Genomic DNA, 24,386 nt, shown 5'->3' with positions numbered 1-24,386 from the left:
CAAAGATTAAAAATCTAGAGTAGAGGTTAGACTCTCAAAAATACAATATTAAAATATAAAAAAACAAAATCACAAAAGTTATATATAAAAAATATGAAATTTGCTTTAAAAATATGGTCTTTTTTTCAAGGTAATAGAAGGTTTTAAAAATGAAAATTAAAGGAGTAATAAAGAACTTAAAAATAAAAAAATTTTTTAATTAAACAATGATAATAGTAAAATATATCTAGGAATTACTCTGGAGCTGTTGAGGGCAGTGTGTGGTCAGTTCAGTTTCAGATAGTTCCTTGTTCCACCTTACACTTCTTCTCAAGGTCTGTAGGTCCCTTCCAATGCCAGTGCTAACTATAGGGTTTTAAGCTGTTGCACCTGTCACTTCCAAAGCCATTCCCTCTTCTTTGTTTATTTTGGCTTTGTTTGCAAGTCTCTTCAGTATCTAACGTCCACCCTCACACAAGTGTGAAGGTGGTCATTTATTTACCCTAACTTGTTCAATTGTGCTGTGGGGAAGGAGGAATGCTGCAAACAAATATCACTGGCATGTGTGGGGAGTGCTCGCAGTGTCTGGGCCACCTTGGGTTTGCACCTGCTCACAGCGTGTGTGCTTTCCCGGTCTACACTGCTCAGGCTCCAGATTGCTCTGCGGGGGAACTGCCTAAGGCGAGCCCTGGGCTGCGTACACTTCCCAGATCTACGCCGCTCAGGTTCAGGTTCTCAGGTACTCCACAAAGGCACAGACTCAGTTGGGCCTGTGTTTTGTGCCCTTCCCAGGTCGGAGCAGCTCAGGCAACCAGGTGCTTGGCAAGTGCACTCTTCCCAGCTGGGTGGTGCATTTTATCACCTCTCAGTCCCAGCTGCTCGGTTTCGTGGGTGTGCAGCAGGAGTGCCATCTCAGGTGTGCTGTGTCTCCTCTGGGGTGCTAATCTCTGGCTGTGACCCTCCTGATGGATGTCAACCGTCCAGGACCCCAGGAAGACTTGGTTAGCAACTGGAAGCCTTCTCGCAGTTTGGTAGGGGATGCCATCTCTGGGGCCGAGTTTGCCCCTTGCCTTCTGGCTCTGGCTGTCACCTGCCTGCCTCCCAGCCTCCAGCAGGGGATGGGCCGTCTGCAGCTGGCTAAGTCTCCTCTGGTATTCGCTCAGTCCTTTGTTCTGTAAGCGGGCTGGCAATGCGTTGCTGCTGCTGCTGCTGAGTCGCTTCAGTCGTATCTGACTCTGTGCGACCCCGTAGACGGCAGCCCACCAGGCTCCCCCGTCCCTGGGATTCTCCAGGTAAGAACACTGGAGTGGGTTGCCATTTCCTTCTCCAATGCATGAAAGTGAAAGTGAAGTCACTCAGTCGTGTCCAACTCTTAGCGACCCCATGGACTGCAGCCTATCAGGCTCCTCCGTCCATGGGATTTTCTAGGCAAGAGTACTGGAGTGGGGTGTCATCACCTTCTCCAGCAGTGCCTTAGGTTAGAGCTTTTCGCAGGAAAGTTCTCTCTCTCTTTCCTCTTCTTTTTTTTTTTCCTCTCTGGCTATCCCACGGTTTGGGTTGCTATCTCACGTTAGCTCCATCAGATTGCCCTGAGGGCATTCAGGCCCAGTCCTTACCCTAAGCAATGCTTGCTGGTGGTGGACGTGAGCATCTGGGCTACTTCTTCACTGGGAGTTGCAGTTAGGTGTGTTATCTGTGGGTTTTATTATTTTATTTTTTCCTCCTGGTTATGTTGCCCTCTGAGATTCCAAAACTCCCCACAGACCTGCCAGTGAGAGGGTTTCCTGGTGTTTGGAAACTTCTCCTCTTTTAAGACTCCTCCCCCGCCCCAGACGAGTCTCCACCCCTAACTCTTTTGTTTCTCTTTTTATCTTTTGTCCTACCTCCTTTTAAAGACAATTCCTTTCTGGGTGCCTGGTGTCCTCTGCCAACGTTCAGAAGTTGTTTTGTGGTATTTGCTCAGTGTTCAAATGATCTTTTGATGAATTTGTGGGGGAGAAAGTGGTCTCCCCATCCTATTCCTCTGCCATCTTAGGACTGCCTCCCCCTCACCCCCCACCTTGTTTAGGTCTTGATTGCCAGGTTTCTCCACTGTGCAGTTACTGTTTTTTTCGCTTTCACTGCTCAGATTTTTTGAAGTAAGTTCCTAACTCTAGCCTACCCTCAAGGGTGTATGTGTGAGGGTGGTGGGTGATGGGCCAGAATTAAGCTCTACTTCTTGGATGGGGGAGTATCTACATGTCTTTTTAAAAAAATTCTTCTGTGAGAAATATTTGTTTCCCTCATTTATTTATATAATTTATTTTCATGAGTATAGCCATATATATATATATATATGATTATAATCTATGGTATTATGTATTTTGTTGTATTAATTTTTCAAGCTTTGGCCATTGGGACTTTCAGTGTGTCCTGTGTCCCAATGACATGCCCCTATCCTTTTATTTTTTGAGCATTTTCATAGTTTTTAGTGCTCTATGATGTTCCAGGCTTATACTGAATTTTTCTTACCCAGTCATAATATCAATAGTTTCTACATGGAGTCCTGGTTATTTTACTAGAGAATATTTGTAAATCAAGCTCTGGGCACTGAGTGTACTTATTGCTACAAGTGTTCACTTTCTTCATATTTGTTATTTTTCCAGTTTCCTTCTATTATTGATTTCTACCTTCATTCCATTGTGGATGAATAGACTCAGTATGTGTGGAAGTTGTTGAATCAGTTAAGAATTATAAACAAAAATTTAGAAACACTGCTTTAAATAGTAGTGCAGTGGTTTTTGTGATGTCATCCTGGACCCACATGTCCTTTCTTTCTGGAATCTATTGTCAGCATATGCATGTTAGTATAGAGTAACACTAAATGAACTCTGTACTGAATCATGATGTGTTCCAGGCAGGAAGAAGAAAGGAATAAAGGTTGACTAAGTACCTGTCAGCTCAGTCTGCCTCTGTTTTAAGATATACTCTTAGAAGCATCTTCCAACAGTTTTCAGTTATATGTAGTTGGCCAGAACCTTGTTACATGGCCACTCCTGTCTTTTAAAGGAGGCTGGAAGATGTAGCTTTTTGAGTAAGGGACATTTCTGCTCCTAAAATATTGAGGTTCTTGAAATAATATGTATTTTGGGAAAGTAACTCTCAGTCTGTGTCACAGGGAGCAAGAGACTAGTTAAGAGACTCTTGTTGGGAAGAGATGATGGTGACTTGTGCTGTAGGGGTAGTAGGTGGTGGTAGGATATGATTGGATATTTAATATATTTTGAAGGCAGTAGGCATAGGACTTAATGCTGGCTTACACATGAAGAGGAGGAAAGAAAGGTTGAGATAGGTTTCTGGTCTAACAGTTCAGTAGAGGTGGCACCATTACCTGAGATGAGGAAAAATAGAGAAAAGCCAAGGTTTTGTGGGGTTTTTTTTATTATTTTTTTTGAGGGAAGTGGGGAGCAGGGAGGTAATCTAGAATCCTATTATGTATACATTAAATTTGACGTGCCTATTATATAGGACTGCAAGGAGATCCAACCAGTCCATTCTAAAGGAGATCAGCCCTGGGTATTCTTTGGAAGGAATGATGCTAAAGCTGAAACTCCAGTACTTTGGCCACCTGATGCAAAGAGTTGACTCTTTGGAAAAGACTGTGATGCTGGGAGGGATTGGGGGCAGGAGGGAAAGGGGCGACGGAGGATGAGATGGCTGGATGGCATCACCGACTCGATGAACGTGAGTTTGAGTGAACTCCTGGAGTTGGTGATGGACAGGGAGGCCTGGCGTGCTGCGATTCATGGGGTCGCAAAGAGTCGGACACGACTGAGCAACTGAACTGAACTGATTATATAGCTATGTGGAAATCAATGCCCTTCTAAATATTTCTGAGGATACTATTTTGAATCTTTCCAAGGGTCATTCTCCCCCCTGCATTCCTCAGAAATAGCTCTATTTACTCTGGGGTTAGCTCTGTTTATTCTTATTGATCCTTCACTTACATATACTGATTTTCCTCACATATCTGATGAGTTTTGTTGGTCTGCTTTATGTTTGTGAATGAAGGAGTATGTTGGCTGTATAGGCATGCTCTGTGTGACAGGCAAGCTTCCCTGGAGGGTATTTGGGGAAATAGTGTCAGATTTCATTTTCTTGGGCTCCAAAATCTCTGCAGACAGTGACTGCAGCCACTAAAATACACTTGGTTCTTGGAAGAAAAGCTATGACAAACCTAGACAGTGTATTATAAAGCAGAGACATCACTTTGCTGGTCCATATAGTCAAAGCTATGCTTTTTCCAATAGTCATGTACGGATGTGAGAGTTGGACCATAAAGAAGGCTGAGAGCCAGAGAATTGATGTTTTCGAGCTGTGGTGCTGGAGAAGACTTTTGCGAGTCCCTTGGACAACATGGAGATCAAACCAGTCAATCCTTAAGGAAATCAATCCTGACTATTCATTGGAAGGACTGGTGCTGAAGCTGAAACGCAAATACTTTGGCCACCTGATGTTAAGAACTGACTCACTGGAAAAGACCCTGATGATGGGAAATATTGAAGGCAGAAGGAGAAGGGGGTAACAGAGGATGAGATGGGTAGATGGTATCACTGACTCAACATGAATTTGAGCAAACTCAGATAGTGAAGGACAGGGAAGCCTGGGGTGCTGCAGTTCATGGGGTCACAAAGAGAACAATGTTAACATTTTGTATCCTTTCATATATTTTCCCATGCTTATATATTAGGGGGAGTTTTAATTTTTTTTTCCTACTACTTATTCTTCCACTTCCTTGTCAGACATATTTCATTTACCTTTAATTTTTCTACTAAATTGACTTAAAGCAACAAACTTTCAAATGTTAGAATTTAAACTTTTTAAGAGAGATTTTGGAAAGTTCAAAGAAAAATAAAATGAGCAAAAGAACAGGTGTGGAAAAGAATGAGATGTATTTGTAGAGTTCCAAATTAAGACATGTTTTTCTGGAGGAGAGAAACTGTACTGGGGAATTCTGAGATACTTGGAGAAATCATTTAAAGTCAGTGTCTAAGGGTAGTTAATAACATAACATGGGAAACTGCTGAAGATATAAGAATAAAGTCATGTTATGACTGCTTAATATTAACAAATACTTAAGCCAAAAGTATTTCTTATGAAAGCGTCATTCATTGAATTATTTTAACTGACTTGATATATAATGAAGCAGCTACAGGCTAAAGGAAACAGTGTATAGAAAAGTGCTTTATAATACTAAGTGTTCTGCAAAGAGATAGTATCATTAATGAGTTGGAGGTGTACATGCATCTTATGACATTTTCAAAGCACCATTGTCTTTCACTGCAGTTTTCATTGTGTGGTAGTAGGCACATCGGATGAAAATTTAGAATGCCTAGGATTTAATCTGGTAATTTAGGGCAATAACTTCAACTGCAGATTCTTGTGTAAAACAGAGAGTAGGTCTTGATTATCTCTGAAGTGTCTTCTGGGCTTCCCAGGTGGTGCTAGTGGTTAAGAATCTGCCTACCAATGCAGGAGACGCAAGAGACGTGGGTTCAGTCTCTAGGTTGGGAAGATCCCCTGGAGTAGGAAATGACACCCTACTCCAGTATTCTAGCCTGGAAAGTTCCATGGGCATAGGAGCCTGGCAGGCTACAGAGCAGGGGGCCACAAAGAGTTGGACGTGACAGCACACACGCATACAAAGTGTCTTCCATCTGCAAAAATTCAGTGTTTCTGTAATTTTCCTGAACACCTTGATTTAGCATAAAGTGTTTCCTTAGGCAGTAGTTACTCATTTAACAATTACAGGTTGAGAGTCATTGAAATTGTTGTCTCACTATAATATCAGATGCCACTTATTATCTAAAGCATTTCACAACCTTTTAAAACTAGATTAAATTTGCTTTAACAGTTCTGTTTTCTTTTCTACTTTTGTTTCTGCTTAAAGTTGATGAGCATTATTTTGGTTTTACAGATTCGATAGAGTATTGTAGTGTCAGGGAAGTGAAGATTATTATATATGTCTGATATAAACTTCTTTTGATTATTAGCAAATTACAGTAGTTACAAGGAAAATATTTCTTTAGTTTTTAAAATGTTTACTATCTTTAATAACTATTGAATGAGTAAAATTATCTTGGGAAATATCCTTTCATTACAAGCAGTCTAAAATTAAAACTTCTCTTTTTATAAGGTGGTTTTCTCACCAAAAGAATACATTTCACCGTGTTTCAACCCAGAATATACAGAATTCAAACCAGCATATCAGGTGAGTCCTGAGTTTTCTTATCCCAATAGCAATTATACTTAATAGTAGGTTTCTCTAATACTTTGTGTAATTCAGTGGTTCCAAAACCAGACTACCCATTGGAAACACTCACCTATCTTTACAAAAATACACATTCCCAGGTCCCACCTCTGACCTAATAAATCTGAATTTGGAAATGGAGCCTGGAATTTGTATTTTTTTAAAAAAACAAGGATTCTGATGCTGTCACCTGGGTATCAATTAACATTTGAAAACCATATGAACTAAAACAAATACTAGGTTGATTATTTCAAATTTTGCCTTTTAAATTGAATAATGGGAGTATGAACAAAGAGTTTGAATAAGAGACTTCATTTTGAAAGGCTACTTCAATAATAGAATAGCCTAATCTCAAAGCTACAAAATTGCCTGTAACTATTACACTGACATTTCGCTGTACTTTGGAACTTTTTGTACTGTTTTCTACAGTATCTGAGGGAGGCATATATATTTATCAAACAGCAAGATTCTACTGTAACATACTAAGGACATCATTGTTTAAATTCTCAAATGATCTATGCTCCCAAATCAATCTTTAGAGAATACTTTTAATGGAATATCTATTACTTGCCTTGCATTTTAAAAAAGTTACCCCCATTGCTACTAAAATATTTATATGGATAGGACTTAGATTATGATGTTAGTTTTTGTCTAAGCAAATTCAGCTAACACTGGAAATGGAGTTCTTAAAGAAAAACTATTGATGAGTGCCTTTTAAGTGTTCAAAATCTTTCAGATAGCAAAAAGCTCTTGAACACAACATAGTATAAGAATTAGGAATTTGAAAAATTTGCACTATGATCCTCATTATTATTCCAACTTTAAATATTTTAAAATAATTAAAGTTGGTTTTCTCTTGGTAAAAAGGTAGGAAGATGAATAAATTGGAAGATTGCTTACAGAAAATTAAGTAGAAATTTTATTATAAATTTCAAATGTTTCAGAATTTCTTACCTTTTTTAAATATTATAATTCCAGAAATTCAACATCAAGAATGGTTTTGATCCTTTTCTAAGGAATTTAAACAACAAAATGTCAGTTCAAAAAAGGAAAGACCAAGATATGCTCAAATGTAGAAATATTTTAAGTGCAGAGATTATAGAGCATGAAGATCAAGATCCTCCTTACCCAACACATTCAAAAACTGCAAGACCTGCTAGTAAAACCTGGCCCCATAATCTTGACATCATTTCAATAAAGGCTTTAGACACTAAGAATAAGTTAGCTGATGATCCTGGTATCACCACAGTAAAGACTTCAGACCCTATGAATAATGTGGCCCATGATCCAGGTATCATCACAATAAAGACTCTAGACACTAAGAATAATTTAGCTCATCATCCTAGTATCACCACAATAAAGACTTTAGACACTAAGAATATGTTACAAGAAAGACTACCACATGTTTCTTTACCAAACTTTGAGGGAGACTCATCAGTGACTGGAAAAGTAAATGTACATAAATGTCGCCTCTCAAAATCATTAAGTCTTACTTCCAACATAGAAAATTTAAAACAATCAATGGTGCTCAAGTCAATTTTAAGTAAAAATCTGCAAGACCTTTCAGATAGATTATTTTCTACACCAGGTATTTCTATGGACCCTGAAGCAAGAAAGAAAAGTTACAGTTCTCCACTTCTGGTTATCCATGATGAACAACCAAGTAGTTTAGAAGATAAAGTATTTGAAAAAAGTCAAGATTTAAGTAACTGGCTTTCAGAAGGAGGCATTTTAAATTCAAAGTCTCTTTTAAGTCAAATAATTAAAAATATTCCCCCAGATTCACTTTCAGAAGGCAGACCAGGAAATTCTCCTGAGGCAGAAGAGGAACCTGTCTCTGAAAAACACTTACAGCCTGGTGAGATAGATTTTCCAACTAAAAAAAAGAGTAGTTTCAAAAAGAAACATTCAAAAAGTGAAATATCTAGCTCCAAACCAGATTTGAATAGCCTTGTATATGATTATGTTATAAAGCAAATATTCACTGCACCGATCTTCTCCGAGTTGGCAAGAGGAGTGAAAGAAGCGAGTGAAACACAGATAGACTCGCAGAGGCAGTTACCCACAGCTTGGGAGAGTTCGCTCTCTTCCAGTGTTCTAGTTCCCCACTATGAAGAAAGCAATAATGAAATAGAATTTCCACCAGCCAATTCTGTTATAAGCCAGATAATACAGGCATTTCCTGTAGATACTCTTTTAGAATCAGGGATAATCAAAGTGATAGAATTAGATAAAGAATACCAGAAAGGTTTTTTGCTGGATACAGAGACAGCTTTTGCTGAAGAAAAGCCAAAGGATTCCACAGAGGAGTATTCAGAAATCAGAGGCAAAGCAGAACCTCTTTCAGACCAGAATTCAGCCATCATTCACCAAGAAACCACTTCTTCTTTTAAAAGAGTTGAATTCATAGACAAAGGCCAAAATACATCCCCACATGATTCAAAATACCAGTCGACACCAGATAAAAAATCAGATTTGCCAAGTAATAATGGTCAGAGACTTGATAGAGAAGAAAATGATACAAGTTCTACTTTAGAAAACTTATGTACCTCATTAACAGGTAAACTTAATGACTCTGATGTAATAATGTTAAAATCTTTTTTGAAAAACATATTTAACTTTTTTTTCAAATATAATCAATCTGAAAACAGACCACCAGAAAAAGAATTAGAAAGACTAATTCAACATCCTTTTCCAAATAAGACAGAAGACCTTGAAGAAATCGAAGAGAATTTTGATAAAGCAGACAAATTGGACAGAAAACCTGTTTTGAATCCAAAGCTGCGTATATTTCTAGAAGAACTCTCAGAGTCAGAAATAAAAAATTTAAAATCTGAATTAAGTAAACATGTCCAGCATTACCTTGTAGAAAAGCTTTCAGAATCAGGACATATCACCAAAGAAGACTTACCAAAAATCTATCAAAATCTGTATTTGATGAATGAGAAAGTAGAACCAAAAGGGCAAAATATTTTTCTGGAGAAATATTCAGAAACTGTAAAAGAAATCATGTCTTTTGTAAATAATTTTAATCATCATTTCATAGATAAACATTTGGAAATAAAACTAAGATCTTTTTTAAATGAAGTTCTCCAAAACTATTTCCTGAAAAACCTTTCAGATAACAGTTTATTTAAAGAGACAGAATCTGACCCTATGTGCTCAAAAGTATCTTCTCTAAGAGCTCAAAGTGCCTCAGTATCTTTCCAGGAGTTAGGGCAAGATACTTCAAGCAGGAGTTTTGGCGGTAGACTTGAAATAAACATGAAATATCCCTTAAGTAAATCTCTACAAAGCTATCTTATAGCTTTATCAGAAAATGAAATCTTAGATCTAAAAGCTGATTTAAGCAAACACTTCCAGAGCCTTTTTATAGAAAAACTGTCAAAATCAGGACTAATCACAGAAAGGCAATTAAAGGGGATAAGCCAGCACATAAATTTGGTTAATTTTAGTTCCACACCACTAAAATGTATAAACCCAGATTTGTCTTTAAGAGATGAAAATCAGTTTGTGGCGGAGCATTCAGACAAGCAAAATAAATATTCAAAAATTGCTCAGAAAACCACTTTACAAAAAGCTCCTGAGGAAAGACTTGTAGAAACAGAGTTGACCAAAAAGGAAGAAAAAGAAGTTTTTTCCTTAGAAAATATTAAAGAAAATCCACCAATAATTCAGGAACAGAAAAGACATTCTCAAGAAGCTAAAACACTGAGATTAATTAAAGTAAAACCCTGTTCCAACAAAAACACTCAGGTGATTCCACTAAATAAGTCTTCAGAAAGACTTACAGATACAGTGCCTAAGAAAAAAAAGAAAGAACATGGTTTCATGCAGTTTCCTCATGAAGAAAATTTTGAATTTAAAACAGAGACTCAAGAGCAACATAATTGGAGTGGTAAATCAAAAATAATTCAATCAAAGGCTTGCTTTGAAAAGACACTAAAAATGAAGTCTCTTGACAAAAAGGATCACAGTAACACCTATAAGTTGATGGTACAGGAAAAACCTGAAGCGGTATTGTCACCATATCAAAGAATTCCTAATTGCAAGATGCCAAATGAAGATGAGGAATATGTAAACCAATTCACTTTACCTTCCAGGCAAAATAATAATCTAACTTGCCTCAATTCAGAGGCTGGAGAGAAATCAAAGTTAGAAGACCAGTATTGTCAGAGATCGAAAGGAAATAACAACAATAATAAAAAACAACATTTAGAAATATTTGCACATTACAAAGAAGAAATACAAACCCTTTACACCAAACCAAATGAACTTTGCAACGAAAAATATGCCTGGGTGCCTGAATCACAGTTGCTTAAAATTTTGATAGCTGAGAAAAACTCAAAACCATCTCTCTTCCCGGAAGTACTAAAGAGAGAAAATCTAAAGCCCAAGGTCCGAAAAGAAAGAGATTGTGTCAGCAAACAAAAAAAGTCATCTAACAAGATAGTTAGTGTATTACCAACTACACTGCCCAGCACAGGAATCCATCTAAGAAAATCTGTTCCAAGGACGTTGCTTCATTGGACTGCAAGAAGAACTACACATGTAATAATATTTTTCTAAGTCTTTTATTTCTTTATTTGGCAAAGTTCTTTAGATAACGTAGAGTGTATGTGTCTTCATGCAAGTATGTGTGTAACCTTAATTGCCCTAAAATATACAGACCTCCAAATTTAAAAAAAATTCTGACATTCAAATATCACTTTGCCTCATTCAAAAGGTAGTCAGAAAATCAAGGGACTGTTAACATACTTAGTGCCTTTGTATAAAATAGATAAAAGGGACCCCCCGCCCCAGATCATGAATTAGAAAAAAGTACTCTTTCCTCCAGGCCGACTCCAGGCTGACACAGCCTGCACAGGGTACACAGTTAGTTATGTGTACGGAAGACCAGCTGTTTCAGCCCTGACTGACCCCTCAGCCAGGGGCTGTTATGCAGCCACAACCTGTGCAACCACGGGCAGTGGCTGTATACTACAGAAAGGCTGGGATTGTCTTTTCATGCAGATATAAGTATATAGTCTTTTTTCAGATCACTTAATTTTCTTTGTTTTTAAAACAAATATGAAGCTCCTATTACATGCCAGTTATTCTTCTAAGCCTTAGAGATATGCAGAATTTAGTCTCTTGAATTATGAATTACAGTTTAATTTAGCTTCTACTCTTTTCTTTTTTCCATCACCACCCCTCTGCCTTGTTGAGAAACATGAGAATTCAAATCTATTTTTGATACTGCTACTGCTACTGCTGCTAAGTCACTTCAGTCGTGTCCGACTCTGTGTGACCCCATAGACGGCAGCCCACCAGGCTCCCCCGTCCCTGGGATTCTCCAGGCAAGAACACCGGAGTGGGTTGCCATTTCCTTCTCCAATGCATGAAAGTGAAAAGTGAAAGTGAAGTTGCTCAGTCGTGTCCGACCCTCAGCGACCCCATGGATTGCAGCCTACCAGGCTCCTCCATCCATGGGATTTTCCAGGCAGGAGTACTGGAGTGGGGTGCCATACTAACATAAAACAATTAGGAAGGTACCTCTGCTACCTGACTTTCTACAAACGATTCAAAAGCAGAGTTAAAATCTAGAATGGAAGGGACTTATTTTAATTTTATGGAACATTGTTCTTCTCTGTTAGTATATATAAATAGGCTATATAAATAGGCATGACCCACAGTTGGGAAAACACAAATTCTAAAATGACATAATATTGATAATTTGACGTGCATAACCATCTTTGAATGAGAAAATAGAAAGCAAATTATTAGCTTTAGTAAATAGTAAGGCAAATCAGTCACAGGGTAAATATCAATATAGCTTATTCTCTCAACTTTGGATTTCTCTTTTCTAAATTCAGTAATTTAATGAGTGTGTGTGTGTGCGTGTACAGGAAAAAGGAAATAAAAGGTGTTCATAGTTTTTGGAGAGGGAAGACTTTCTGAAGCTCCTTCAGATACGTGGAATCTTTAATATCACTTTTCCAAACAAAATAAGAAATTATGTTTATGTTTGTGTTAGGTTGCCCTAATTCTTCTTAGTCCTGCCTAAATTCTTTTAACTTGCCAGCTGTATTAATCTACTCCCACCTTTTCACCAGATCAAAGCAGGCTTATGGGGTGGCCATTCCCTTGGGGCGCAAGGTTTTAAGTGACAAACTGCTCAAACTGCAAAGTTTACGCTAATCTGAGAAATGGCTAATGACTCCATACCCTTCTATGGGTACTTAGAGATTATATTTTTAATGTGGTCATATTATACAGATTTGAAAAAAAAAAAGGAAAACAAAGACCATAATCCCACCACCCTAAAACAACCATCATTTAAAAAAAAATTATTATGGCATATTTCCTTCCAGTTACTTTCTTAAATGTAAAATTTGTTTAGTCTCAGAATGTCCACAAAAATTTTTAATATTTTAGACTTAATGGACATCAGTTTGAGCAAACTCTGGGAGATAGTGAAGGACAGGGAAGCCTGGCATGCTGCAGTCATGGGGTTGCAAAGAGCCAGACACGACTTAGCCACTGAATAACAACAAAAATCACAATAAACATAACAATAGATGCTGAGCTTTGCATGTGTGTGTTGGATATATCAAAGAAGGTGTTAATTTTTAAAGAATATTTAGATGATTTAAAAAGTGAAATGAGTTCATAATTTATATTTGGGGTTGGGGAAGAGCTAAATTAGAGGAGAATTAGGGCTGGCTTTGCCTAGGAGTCTGACCCCTGAAGACAGCTCCCTTAAGATTTCTGGTTTCCAGCTTCATATCTTGCATCTCTTTTGAAACAACAGATTCTTTGAAACAATAAGATTATTTTAAGTATGGTTTCTATGATATCTGATGGCAGGCATTGAATGTAGGGTCTGAATTTAGGGACCATCTATAAAACATTTGAATGCTCTCATTCTTTGTTGATATTATAAACTTTAGTCCTTGTAAATCTAAAATGTACTCTTAAGAAATCTAACTCACCAACCTGATCTTTTATTTTAATGTTTAGGATTGTTCGGATAGATTTGAGGAATTACATGTGACTTCATTTAAGCATCTTGAAAATGCAAAATCAAGAGCAAGGCTTTTAGAAAAGAGCCCAGATGATAGCCATAATCAGTTCAAACGCTTCGCAAGACCATATACTGCTCCAGAGGTTAACAAAAGAGGAGAGAGCTACACTGGAAAATTTACAAGTCCTCGAATGGTTTCAGCAGGCTTAGTTCATATAAATGATTCAATCCCAGAGTATGAAATCCATAAAATGCGGCCAAAAAAAAAAATTAAAAGAGAATATTGAAAAATGTTTGCTCATTTGTGATATTATCCAAATGTTAAACAGTTCAGAATGATATGTGAGGCCAAAAGAATAGCATTTCTCCAATTAGCAAAATGGTTTGGAGATCAGTCCTTTTTGTGTGATAGGAATCAGTAACCAAATTTCATCTTGTTAGAACCATTTTGTTTTAATTAAAATGAAAAAGAAACACTTTTGATGTAAATGTTTTTGTTTATGAACCTTAGGGAACAAACTCAGAAATATGTCTTCATTAGTAAAGTGTTATTTCCCAGCTTTTCCCCTTTCCACTATTATTTCCCAAATCTTGGCTGTGCTCTAAATTATCCCTGACCACCCAGTTTCAGGGTCTCTATTTGAAGTTATGTATGTTTAGCCTTTGGTATGAATATACTTTAACTCTTGAGCTCTAGATTCAATAGTATGCAACTCCCTGGGCCTGTAGAATATCTATTAATTTCAATATCATCTGATACTACAGCTTTTAACACTATAAAGATAATAAAAAACAGGTTTAATAGTACTAAGACCTGAGGCATCTAATACACTGGAGTGACTTTCTAACTTTGACTATGAAACAGCCTCTTTGATAACACAGAACTCAGGAAGAAACTGTATAAAAAAGAAACTGCATTACAGTATCTAGCTAATCAGCATAGGATTTAAACCAAGAGATTGGTTCTATTCTTACCAAATACAATATCTGAATATTGTTAAACTTTGGTCTACTCTTGAAAAGTAAGAATTGCAATTTATAGAATTTTTGTCAGTTTCCACTTTCTACCATAAATCATAAAGTCTATGGAGTTCAAATAGAATTCAAATAGATGGAAAACATTAATTCCTGATCACTCATTTAATAGCATAATCAAAGTAGTAATTTTGGGAGGGAGACCAAGAATTTCTAGCAATTCTCAAAGTTGTCGGCACATGTATCAATCAGAGTATGACTTGGAAAGCACAAATACCCTTGGATCTTCCAAGTAGAAGGAACATAGGGAATTGGTTTCATGGGTAATGGAAAACAGGGCTAAGAAACTAAAAAGGATGATGTGGCGATCCAGAGATTAGCAAGAGGAGAAAATACCACCTCTCAGGACATTAGGAAGAAGTGGTGTGACCCAAGACCTAAAGCCAGAAGTCAAAGAAGATACAACCAGTGAGAGACACAACAAGAAACTGGGGAGGGGGGCAAGGAGTGAAAACTGTTCTCTCTCCTCCTGCCCTCGGAAAGTGTTAGTCGCTCAGTCATGTTCAACTCTTTGCGACCCCATGGGCTGTAGCCTCGTTCATGGAGTTCTCCAGGCAAGAATACTGGAGTGGGTTGCCATTCCCTTCTCCAGGGAATCTTCCCAACCCAGGGATTGAACCTGGATCTCCCGCATTGCAGGCAGATTCTTTACCGTCTGAGCCATCAGGGAAGTCCTGGAAACTGGGAGAGTGAGGGAGCATGGGATGTTTAGTTTCCAGTGAGGCAGAGCAGAAGCATGGAGAAATGTATTTGACAGCTAAGAGGCAACTAAACAACACTTTTGGAGAAAACCATTGATCCAGCTTGCAGTAAGGCCTTCCCTGGTAGCTCAGCTGGTAGAGTCTGCCTGCAGTACAGGAGACCCTGGTTTGACTCTTGGGTTGGGAAGATCCCCTGAAGAAGGGATAGATTACCCACTCCAATATTCCTGGGCTTCCCTGATAGCTCAGATGGTAAAGAATCCACGTGCAATGCAGGAGACCTGGGTTGGGAAGATCCCCTGGAAAAGGGAACGGCTATGCACTCCAGGATTCTTGGCTGCAGAATTCCATAGACGAAGAGCCTGGCAGGTTAGTCCATATGGTCGCAGAGGTGGACATGACTGAGTGACTTTCACTACTACTAGCTTGCAGTAAAGGAGGAAATAACTTACTAGATGGAAATCTCAAATCACTCTGCCTCATTAACTTTTAATGGCAATACTGTGACACAGTCAAAAATCTCCTACCATGGAAATAAACTTTTTTTAAGTCTTTTTAAAAATCAGCAAAAGCAGAAGACCCATGCCCTTTATTCAAAGAATCCCTTAAATATTTATTAAATGTCTAATGCCAAACATTTTGCTAAACTCTATATACTCGTGAATAAGACAATGTTCTCAAGACATCCTCAGTATACTGGGGACATAAACACAGAATTAGAGTCACAAGTGTTGTTGGGGAAAGTACTGTAGAAATTCATGGGGGGACATTTTGGCCAAAGTGGCTAGGCTAGTTTGGATCCTTCAGAAAGCAGATACCAAGCTGAGATCAGTCACATATGGTAAGCAGAATAATAACTGCCCCCACCCCAACCCCCAGTCAACAACATATCTACAACCTAATCCCAGGAACCTGTGACCATGTTACCTTACATGGCAAAAGGTACTCTGAAGCTGTGATTAATGATCTGGAGATAGAGAGGCTATCCTGGATAATATGAATTGGCCCGACATAATCAAAAGGGTTTTTAAGACAAGCAGCAGGGTCAGACAGAGAGAGACAGAGGTGCGATCACTGAAACAGAAGTTGAAGTAATGCTGGCCTGTGAAGCAAAGGAAGGCTGGAAGTTTCTGGAAGCTGGAAAAGGCAGCAAGTTCTCGAGAGCTTGCAGAAGGAATGTAGCCCTGCCAAATCATTTTACAATTCTGACCTCCAGAACTGTAAGGTAATAAACTTGTGGTTGTTTGAAGTCACTAAATTTGTGTTAATTTGTTATAACAGTGATGAAAAAAAAAACTGATACAGCATTCCAGGATCCTCAGGAACAAAATTTAAGGCATTCACTCTCAGAGGGAGGCTGTTAATTACCATATCTACTTCTTTTGTTGTTGTTCAGTCGTGTCCGAGTCTTTGTGACCCCATGGAGTGCAGCATGCCAGGTTCCCTGTCCTTCACTATCTCCCAGAGTTTGCTCAGACTCACATCCACTGAGTCAGCGATGCCATCCAACCATCTCATCTTCTGTCGCCTCCTTATCCTCGGGCCCTTAATCTTGCCCAGCATCAGGGTCTCTTCTAATGAGTTAATTCTTCACATCAGGTGAGGAAAATACTGGAGCTTCAGCTTCAGCATCAGCCCTTCCAGTGAATATTCAGGGTTGATTCCCTTTAGAATTGACTAGTTTAATCTCCTTGCAGTCCAAGGAATTCTCCGGAGTCTTCCCCAGCACCACAGTTCGAAAGCAAAAATTCTTTGGTGCTCAGCCTTCTTTATGGTCCAACTATCACATCCATACATGACTACTAGAAAAACCATAGCTTTAATTGGTTATGGGATGTTTAATTTTTTTTTTGTTTTTTTTTTTTAAAAAGTTAACCTTTTTTTTGTTTTTAAAAATTCTCTTCTTTTTAATGGGTGTACATGTGTTCCCCATCCTGAACCCCCCCGCACCTCTCTCCCCATCCCATCCCTCAGGGTCATCCTAGTGGACAAGCCTTGAGCAACCTGTCCCATGCATTGAACCTGGACTGGCGATCTGTTTCACATATGATAATATACATGTTTCAATGCTATTCTCCCAAATCATTAACTAAAAAAAGTTAACAATTTTTAAAAATTTTATTTTAATTGGGATATAATGGCTTTACAATATTGTGTTAGTTTCTGCTGCACAACAACGAGAATCAGCTGTAAGTATCCATATGCCCCCTCCCTCCTGGTCCTCCCTCCCACCACATGCCCCATCCCACCCCTCTAGATCATCACAGAGCACTGAGCTGAGCTCCCTGTGTTACATAGCAACTTCCCACTAGCTATCTATTTTACACATGGTAGTGTATGTATGTCAGTGATCACTCTCTCAATTCGTCCTACCCTCTCCTTTCCCACCATGTGTCCACAAGTCCATTTTCTATGCCTGCATCTCTTTTTCTGCCCTGCAAATAGGTTCATCAGTACCATTTTTCTAGATTCCATATATATATATATATATATGTATTAATATACAATATTTTTATTTTTCTGACTTACTTCACTCTGTATGACAGATTCTAGGGTCATACACATCACTGTAACTGACCCAGTCTCATTCAATTTCATTCCTTTTTTGTTCCTTTTAAGCTCCGTGATGACCTAGAGGCGTAGGATGCAGAACTGGGGTGGGAGGGAGGAGATTATATACACACACACATATATAGCTGATTCACACTATTGTATAGCAGAAACTAACACAACATTGTAAAGCAATTATCTGCCAATGAAAAAAAATACCTTATAAATACACAGAAAACCTACAGTTACCAAAGGGTTAAGTAGGTGGAGGGATAAATCAGAAGTTTGGGATTAACAGATACACACTACTATATATAAGTAAACAATAAGGATCTACTGTATAGCACAAGGAACTATATTCAATATCTTTTAGTCTATACTAGAAAAGAATCTGAAAAAGAACATGAGAGAGAGAGACATACATATATCACTTTGCTATACACCTGAAACTAACACATTGTAAGTCAACTATATTTAATACTTAAAAAAAAAAAATCCACTGGCTTTGTTTCTCTGGAGAACCCTAATATAGTGGAACTGAGAGGCACTGTACCTTGGCCTCCAGTCACCTTTTGCAGTACACATATTGACTCTCCACCCAGATTTTGGAGAATTTCCTCTATGGTTCCTCTTGCTGAGGGGAATTTAGGAGGTTAGTGGGATGAACTATAGCTCCCCGACCCCCAACTACAGCCCCACCTCAAGGCCTCAGTTGGTACTTGTCTCGTCTCTCTCCTCCATGTTGGCAAGCCTTGGAGGCTTCTTGATGGAGTAACCCAAACATCCTTGAGGGAGACTGGCCAATAAACATGAAAAGGTTTGTGTTTTTAACTATTAATTTGTATATTATTTATCTCATTAGTGTCTAGTCTTAAAGCAATCATTTAAAAATAATTTTTAATGTAATGTCAAGTATGTGCAAGTAAAACCTGCTAATTGAGGTAAACCCAACTTATCACAGTCCAAAATACATACTCCCTTTAAGACAGCATATCCCCTTTGGCTAATAAGGTAAAACCTCAAGTTCTCTATGTCTTTATATGTTGTACCCCCTACAGGAGCAAGAATAATCATATAAAGGGCTGGAAGATCTGCTTCCACTGAATCAAATACCAAGTTGTCCCCAGTTCAAGAGGTTATATATCTATTTCTCTGAGAAAGAGCTTTCCTTGGCAAAACAAATTATAATCTATGTTTTAGCTCTGTCAAACCACACAAAATTATTAAGTATAAACTCAATTCAATAAATCTTTATTGAGCTTCCATGGAGTGCATGAATTTAGGATCTATAATTTACATAAGTAGAAAAGTGTTACTTTAGCCCCTTTAAAAAGAAACAAATTACAACTTCTGTGTGTATTTCAAGTGAATCATTTAATGTGAGTGAGGCTCAGTTTGATATTACCAGAAATATTAACAGAAGAAAGTGGGAAAGTATAAGCATTTTCCCTTCTATCAGAAAAGGGTTTGACGCCAGGATAAAACCCTGTTGTTTTAACAATGGCTGATCAAAAAGGCTACGATCTGGAAGTAAAAAATGTACTTAGAAGCACTGTCCTCTGCGGGCTCATTCCCCTGAGGGCAGCAAAATGCTGAAAAATTTAACTGGCTCAAAAATCATACTGAGAGATCAAAAAGAAGAGTTAGTCACAGCTTGGGGAAGAATATTTTTTCCATGTCATCTGTCATCTACAGATGATACTAAATGTAGTTAGAGTAATAATTCCAAAGTTTCCCTGGAGTTGTCAGAGTACTCTGAGCTAACCAAACGGGCTATAAACTCCTGCTCCTTTGAACAGAGTGGTTTCAAATGATACATTCTCCAGTGCACCAACTGTATTTTCAAGTATAATTCTAGTATTTGTACCTAGCAATACAGAAGAAAAAGCAGCAGGGAGAAAGTGTCAAGTATATAGGACATAAAAGGATCCGGCAGCCCTAGAATTCCCAGTCTGAGTCTTTTTCATCAGGAAAATCACATTCTGGCTCAGTCCAAGGTGATGCTGGAGACAGTGATATTGATGGCTTGTGACAAGGAGGAGGCAACAGTGAGAGTATTGAACTCTGGTTTTCTTCTTTCATCTGTTAAATAAACTCAAAATAAGGTTGAAGGCACACAAATTCAATACATTAATTTTTAAAAAATAATAAACTTTTAAAGAAGTCATGTTATAAGTGTTTAAATTGTTTTAGGTATTTTCACTTAAACATGCCTTTGATTCTGATCATCTGAAAACAAGTAGTACTAACCAAATAAACTGATTTTTATCAGAGAATTATTTTGCCCCTCCATCATTTCTAGCCAATATAGAAAAATACCTCTAAATTAATCAAAATATAAACTTAGAATAAAGTAACATGTGATGATGTTCCATTTGTTTTATTTTAGAAAGTCTACAAAAATGTTTTGTTTTTAATTTTACCTTGTAAGAAAGTTATTAAGAATCTCAGTAACCAAACTGTCCCATTAAGCTAACAAAATGATGTGACTTTAATAGTACTAAAAAACATCTAGACAACAAAGATAAATCAGCTCACCTGTTTGAAGAAAACATGGGACAGTAAGCTGCTTGCTGATGGCCTGAAATTTTTTTTAAAAAAATTATAAAAAAAGAACCTATTAGAATGTAGATATTTTGGTTTAAACTGTTAGAATATAAGTTTAAAGCTATAAAACAATATACAAAAATTGAAAGGAAAAAGAATATATGTAAAGAGGTCCAATTCTTAGCTTCAACCTTGACTAATTAATTCTAGAGATTGTCTTCAACTACTCCATGATTTTCCTCATAGCTCAGTTGGTAAAAAATCCACCTGCAATGCAAGAGCCCCTGGTTTGATTCCTGGGTTGGGAAGATCCGCTGGAGAAGGGATAGGCTGCCCACTCCATAGTCTACCCACTCCAGTATTCCTGGGCTTCCCTTGTGGCTCAGCTGGTAAAGAATCCACCTGCAATGTGGGAGACGTGGGTTCGATCCCTGGGTTGGGAAGATCTCCTGGAGAAGGGAAAGGCTATCCTCTCCAGTATTCTGGTCTGGAGAATTCCATGGACTGTATAGTCCATGGTGTCAAAGAGTTGGACACAACTGAGTGACCTTTACTTTCACTCCATGACTTAATATTTATTAGGCACTAACCAATTATAACAAATTATCCTAGGCATTAAGGAGCTTAAAAAAAAAATTGACACCTTATTTCTAAAATATTAATGCTAATATTATCTATGATAATAATTACTTTAACACCAGCAACTAACACTCTTGTACTGCTTGGAAGTTTCTAAAATGGCTTAACATAAGCATAGTAACTCATGTCCAGAAACATTAACTGATTTTTGTAAGGGGATTCGGTTAGGAAATGATACAGTGGAGACTGAAGCCCAAGTATTGACTTCAAACCTAGTATTCTTCCCATTTATTCACTGTCTCTACTTGCTTTAGGCACTGGTATTTTCTGGATTAGTCTATAGTTTTTTGGAAAAAAGACTGATAGAAGATTTGAACTTGGCATGAAGCAAATATCACAAAAACTTTTATGAACCACGGATGTTTTATGCTATTTAGATCTGACCAGTATTACCTTTTCTCAGGATCCTGTTGCAAACAGAGCTGTACCAAGCTGAGGAAGGCAGGAGAGAATGTTTTTGAGGAGGGTGTTTGCAATCTGTCACTATTTACGGTGCGAGTTCCACTGGAGACATGTACACTTTCTCCAATCCCAGAGTCTACACCTGATCGGGAATTTTTCATTCTGGATTCTGACTGAGGAAAAATACTGGCATCCAATGGACTGTAGGGAGGACCTTTCAGTTTCTGTAATAACATCTAAAAGAAGAAAATTTTCCTTCAACCTTTTTCAGGCAAAATATTAAAACAATAACAATGACAGTAAGGATCCTAAGAGTTTAAAAGATGTTTAAAAGAAATTATCTAGAATATAAGGGATCTCGTGAAGGGAAAGTAGTTCAGGAATTTTGGCAGCACTTACCTGTGTCCTGTGCATGTCTTGGAAAGGAACCTGCCCACTGGCCAATTCACAGGCTGTAATCCCAACGCTGTAAATATCTGACTTTACATTATATCCATGTAAATCCTATAGAACAATTAATTTGAAGTCCTTTAGTGTAAATACCCTTTAAAAAGTTACATACATATGCTTTTTTTTGATAAAGGATGGTGATTAATAATGGAAAAAACTTGTGAGAAATCGAGATACACCTAATATTTGATATACATTTAAAAATTCCTAACAGAATAATTTTGACAAGAAAGAATAAAAAAAGTCTTGCAGTAGGCCTTTCATCAGTCTGAATGTAAGGGCACAATTGTCCTTTTGTCAAACTCAGAAGACACTCAAGACGCATAGACAACCCAATGCAATGGCCACACCTGACCTGTCTCAGTAGTTCTGGACTCAGCCACGGCTGCACTGATGTGCTGAACTGTGGGAAATCATACACAGCCCTATGCCTCTGTCCGTGCTTAACCAAACTATGCAGGTGGGACAGGCCAGAGAGGGTCACTAGGCCATCACCAGAAATGAGGATATGGCTGGCTTTAATACTCCTAGAACAAAAAGAAACAATCCTAAATACTAAGAAATTGGCCAAGAAAGAAAGAATAGAAATATGGTCAGAATAAATTCATGTATTCCCTTGGAAATTAAATACTCTTTATAAAATAATATTTAAAGCACGAAGTTATAATTTAAAGTTAAATGCAATATTATCCAATAAAAGATAGCCTCTGATGGGATTAACAAAATTTATAAAGACATGTCTAATATAAAAATTTCCTTTGTCAAATATAGAAGAGCCTTGTTTTTCATTTGAAACATGGAAGATTGGAAACTAATAGAGCAGGACGGCCAATAGTCTGGTAAAGTATAATAAAAGCTTGATTAATTAGAATACTGTCTGTTAGAAATCTTCAGTTAACCAGAATGCTGCTAAGAAATAATAAAGAGTAAGAAAAAAAGCTTTAAGGAGGTAAAATAAACAATAAGAAAACAAGCTTATTTAAAAGTAACTTAATTAAAAAGGAAAAAAATTTCCCAAGTATCTCAGAGCAGCACTGTTTTCAACATTCAGCCGATCACTTCTGTACCTACAGTTCGGCAACTAGAGAACTGGTATTTAGTATGATAATCTCAATGTGCTACATACAAAAACACTTAAGGAATCAAAGGTTTAGTTACAACTCGTATACGATATAAACATGACATAAAGCTGAAAAGCAGGTAAAGAAGCTCTTTATTTGCTTAAGAAAAAAACAAAACACAAGAGCGAACTAGGATCGCACTCCCCACAGCTTATAGTTGAAACAGGCAGGTTCTTGTATCCCTCATCACTGAGACATGAGCTCACTGGAGGGCAGGCATTTCACCCCAGTGCTGAGCAAAGCACTTGGCACAGAGGAGGTGGGCTGAACATTTCTAGTGAATGAACCATAAAATGTAAGCATCTACTTTAACTACTGGTCCCTTCCTCCCCCAATATTCATTTGCAAATTTCCTATCCTCCATTTTAACACTCAACTGTTTCTTCCTAACAGCTCCCTAAAACACTTCTTCCTCTCAAATTCTTTCATTTTGTAAAGTACAAATAAGTAAATACCTGTGAATACAGCCATTTTGATGCAGATAGTTCAACCCTCTCACTGCTCCAAAGAGAATGTTCCTTATTAAAGTTTCACTCATTCCTTCAGGAAAGTAAGTCCTCAAGAGTTGACTTGCTGAACCTGAAAGAGACCCCTGAAATCCTCATATGAACACTAAAAGTGACTTTGTTTCTACATTTTAAATGTTATCAACAATCAACACATACACACATGCTACATTTTAGAGTCTAACCATTTTCCTATGCAAAGGTAATTTCCCTTCAAGAATCTTTAAAAAGACTTTTCTAATGACATGCTAGAGATTAGGACAGTGAATTAATAATACTCAATATTAGTGAAAAAATACATACTGTGTGAGAATATATATATTTTTAAACCCACAGGCAATCCATAAAAGCATTCTAAAAAAAATCAAACCTCTAAAATCCATTTATTTATTCAACACACCTACTGATCACTACTTTATGCTAGGTATTTTATGAGCACCTGGGGACACCAAAAGGAAAAATACATACATGATCCTGCCCTTGAGAAGCTCAAATCCAGAGAAGGGAGACAGATACACAGATGTTTACAATGCAGTTAAATTAGTTTACAAATGCAGAGAAACAAAGACAGGGATGGTGTACACAAGTAGGAAAACTACATCTACTTGAAGAAAAATAGCAGCTCTCCATTGAGAGAGAAAGGAAACTGAAGGGAAAAAAGACAGCTTGTTCAAAGGCATGGATTTCTTGGAGAAATCAGAGGTGGTTTCACTGATCATGAGAGCCATTCTACCTTTTTTTCTGAAGACTAAATTCAACATGAACCAGATATAGAAATATATCATGAAAACTAGAATTGGCCAGGTTTATAAATTAAAAGTAGTAAACCATAAATCTAAGATCACACTCATCCTTATAATTACATCATCCAGGCTAAACCATGAGTTATTTTACCTAAAATGAGTTTTCTTACCATAGGCCATAAAAGGAGAAATAACCCAAAGCCAGCTGCCAACAGTGAAAACAGTCCAGTAAGTTGTAATATTGGGATGCCGGAAAAAGTGGGATAGAATCACTGCTTTCTAGTATAGACACACAAGAGACAAGACATTTAAAAACAATGGTTTTTCCTTCATGATGAAGATAACAGCAGTGGCAGCTTACTAGTACTAATAATGGAGTTTTTAGTACTAAGCACTCTTCTTGTACTGTCATGTCTTT

General features: G+C 37.6%; 2 protein-coding genes across 2 annotated transcripts in view; one reads left to right on the top strand and one right to left on the bottom strand.

Moving 5' to 3' along the window:
* Positions 1–13,561, top strand: part of C2CD6 (C2 calcium dependent domain containing 6) — a 136,609-nt gene extending 123,048 nt beyond the window's left edge. The window contains exons 16-18 of the mRNA XM_055573105.1: positions 6,155–6,229; positions 7,247–10,819; positions 13,271–13,561. Coding sequence (XP_055429080.1) covers positions 6,155–6,229; positions 7,247–10,819; positions 13,271–13,561 — 3,939 coding nt within the window. The remainder of the gene's footprint in view (positions 1–6,154; positions 6,230–7,246; positions 10,820–13,270) is intronic.
* Positions 13,562–18,795: 5,234 nt separating this feature from the next.
* Positions 18,796–24,386, bottom strand: part of STRADB (STE20 related adaptor beta) — a 32,648-nt gene continuing 27,057 nt past the window's right edge. The window contains exons 6-12 of the mRNA XM_055573104.1: positions 24,139–24,247; positions 23,175–23,298; positions 21,954–22,125; positions 21,548–21,652; positions 21,140–21,384; positions 20,099–20,141; positions 18,796–19,642 (exon numbers count right to left, since the gene is read on the bottom strand). Coding sequence (XP_055429079.1) covers positions 19,499–19,642; positions 20,099–20,141; positions 21,140–21,384; positions 21,548–21,652; positions 21,954–22,125; positions 23,175–23,298; positions 24,139–24,247 — 942 coding nt within the window. The 3' untranslated portion in view covers positions 18,796–19,498. The remainder of the gene's footprint in view (positions 19,643–20,098; positions 20,142–21,139; positions 21,385–21,547; positions 21,653–21,953; positions 22,126–23,174; positions 23,299–24,138; positions 24,248–24,386) is intronic.

The sequence above is a fragment of the Bubalus kerabau genome, chromosome 3, assembly GCF_029407905.1.
Source record: "Bubalus kerabau isolate K-KA32 ecotype Philippines breed swamp buffalo chromosome 3, PCC_UOA_SB_1v2, whole genome shotgun sequence".
NCBI classification, from domain to species: Eukaryota; Metazoa; Chordata; class Mammalia; order Artiodactyla; family Bovidae; genus Bubalus; species Bubalus kerabau.
Note: the sequence above shows the minus strand (reverse complement) of the source record. Positions and strands in the feature narration are given on the sequence as shown.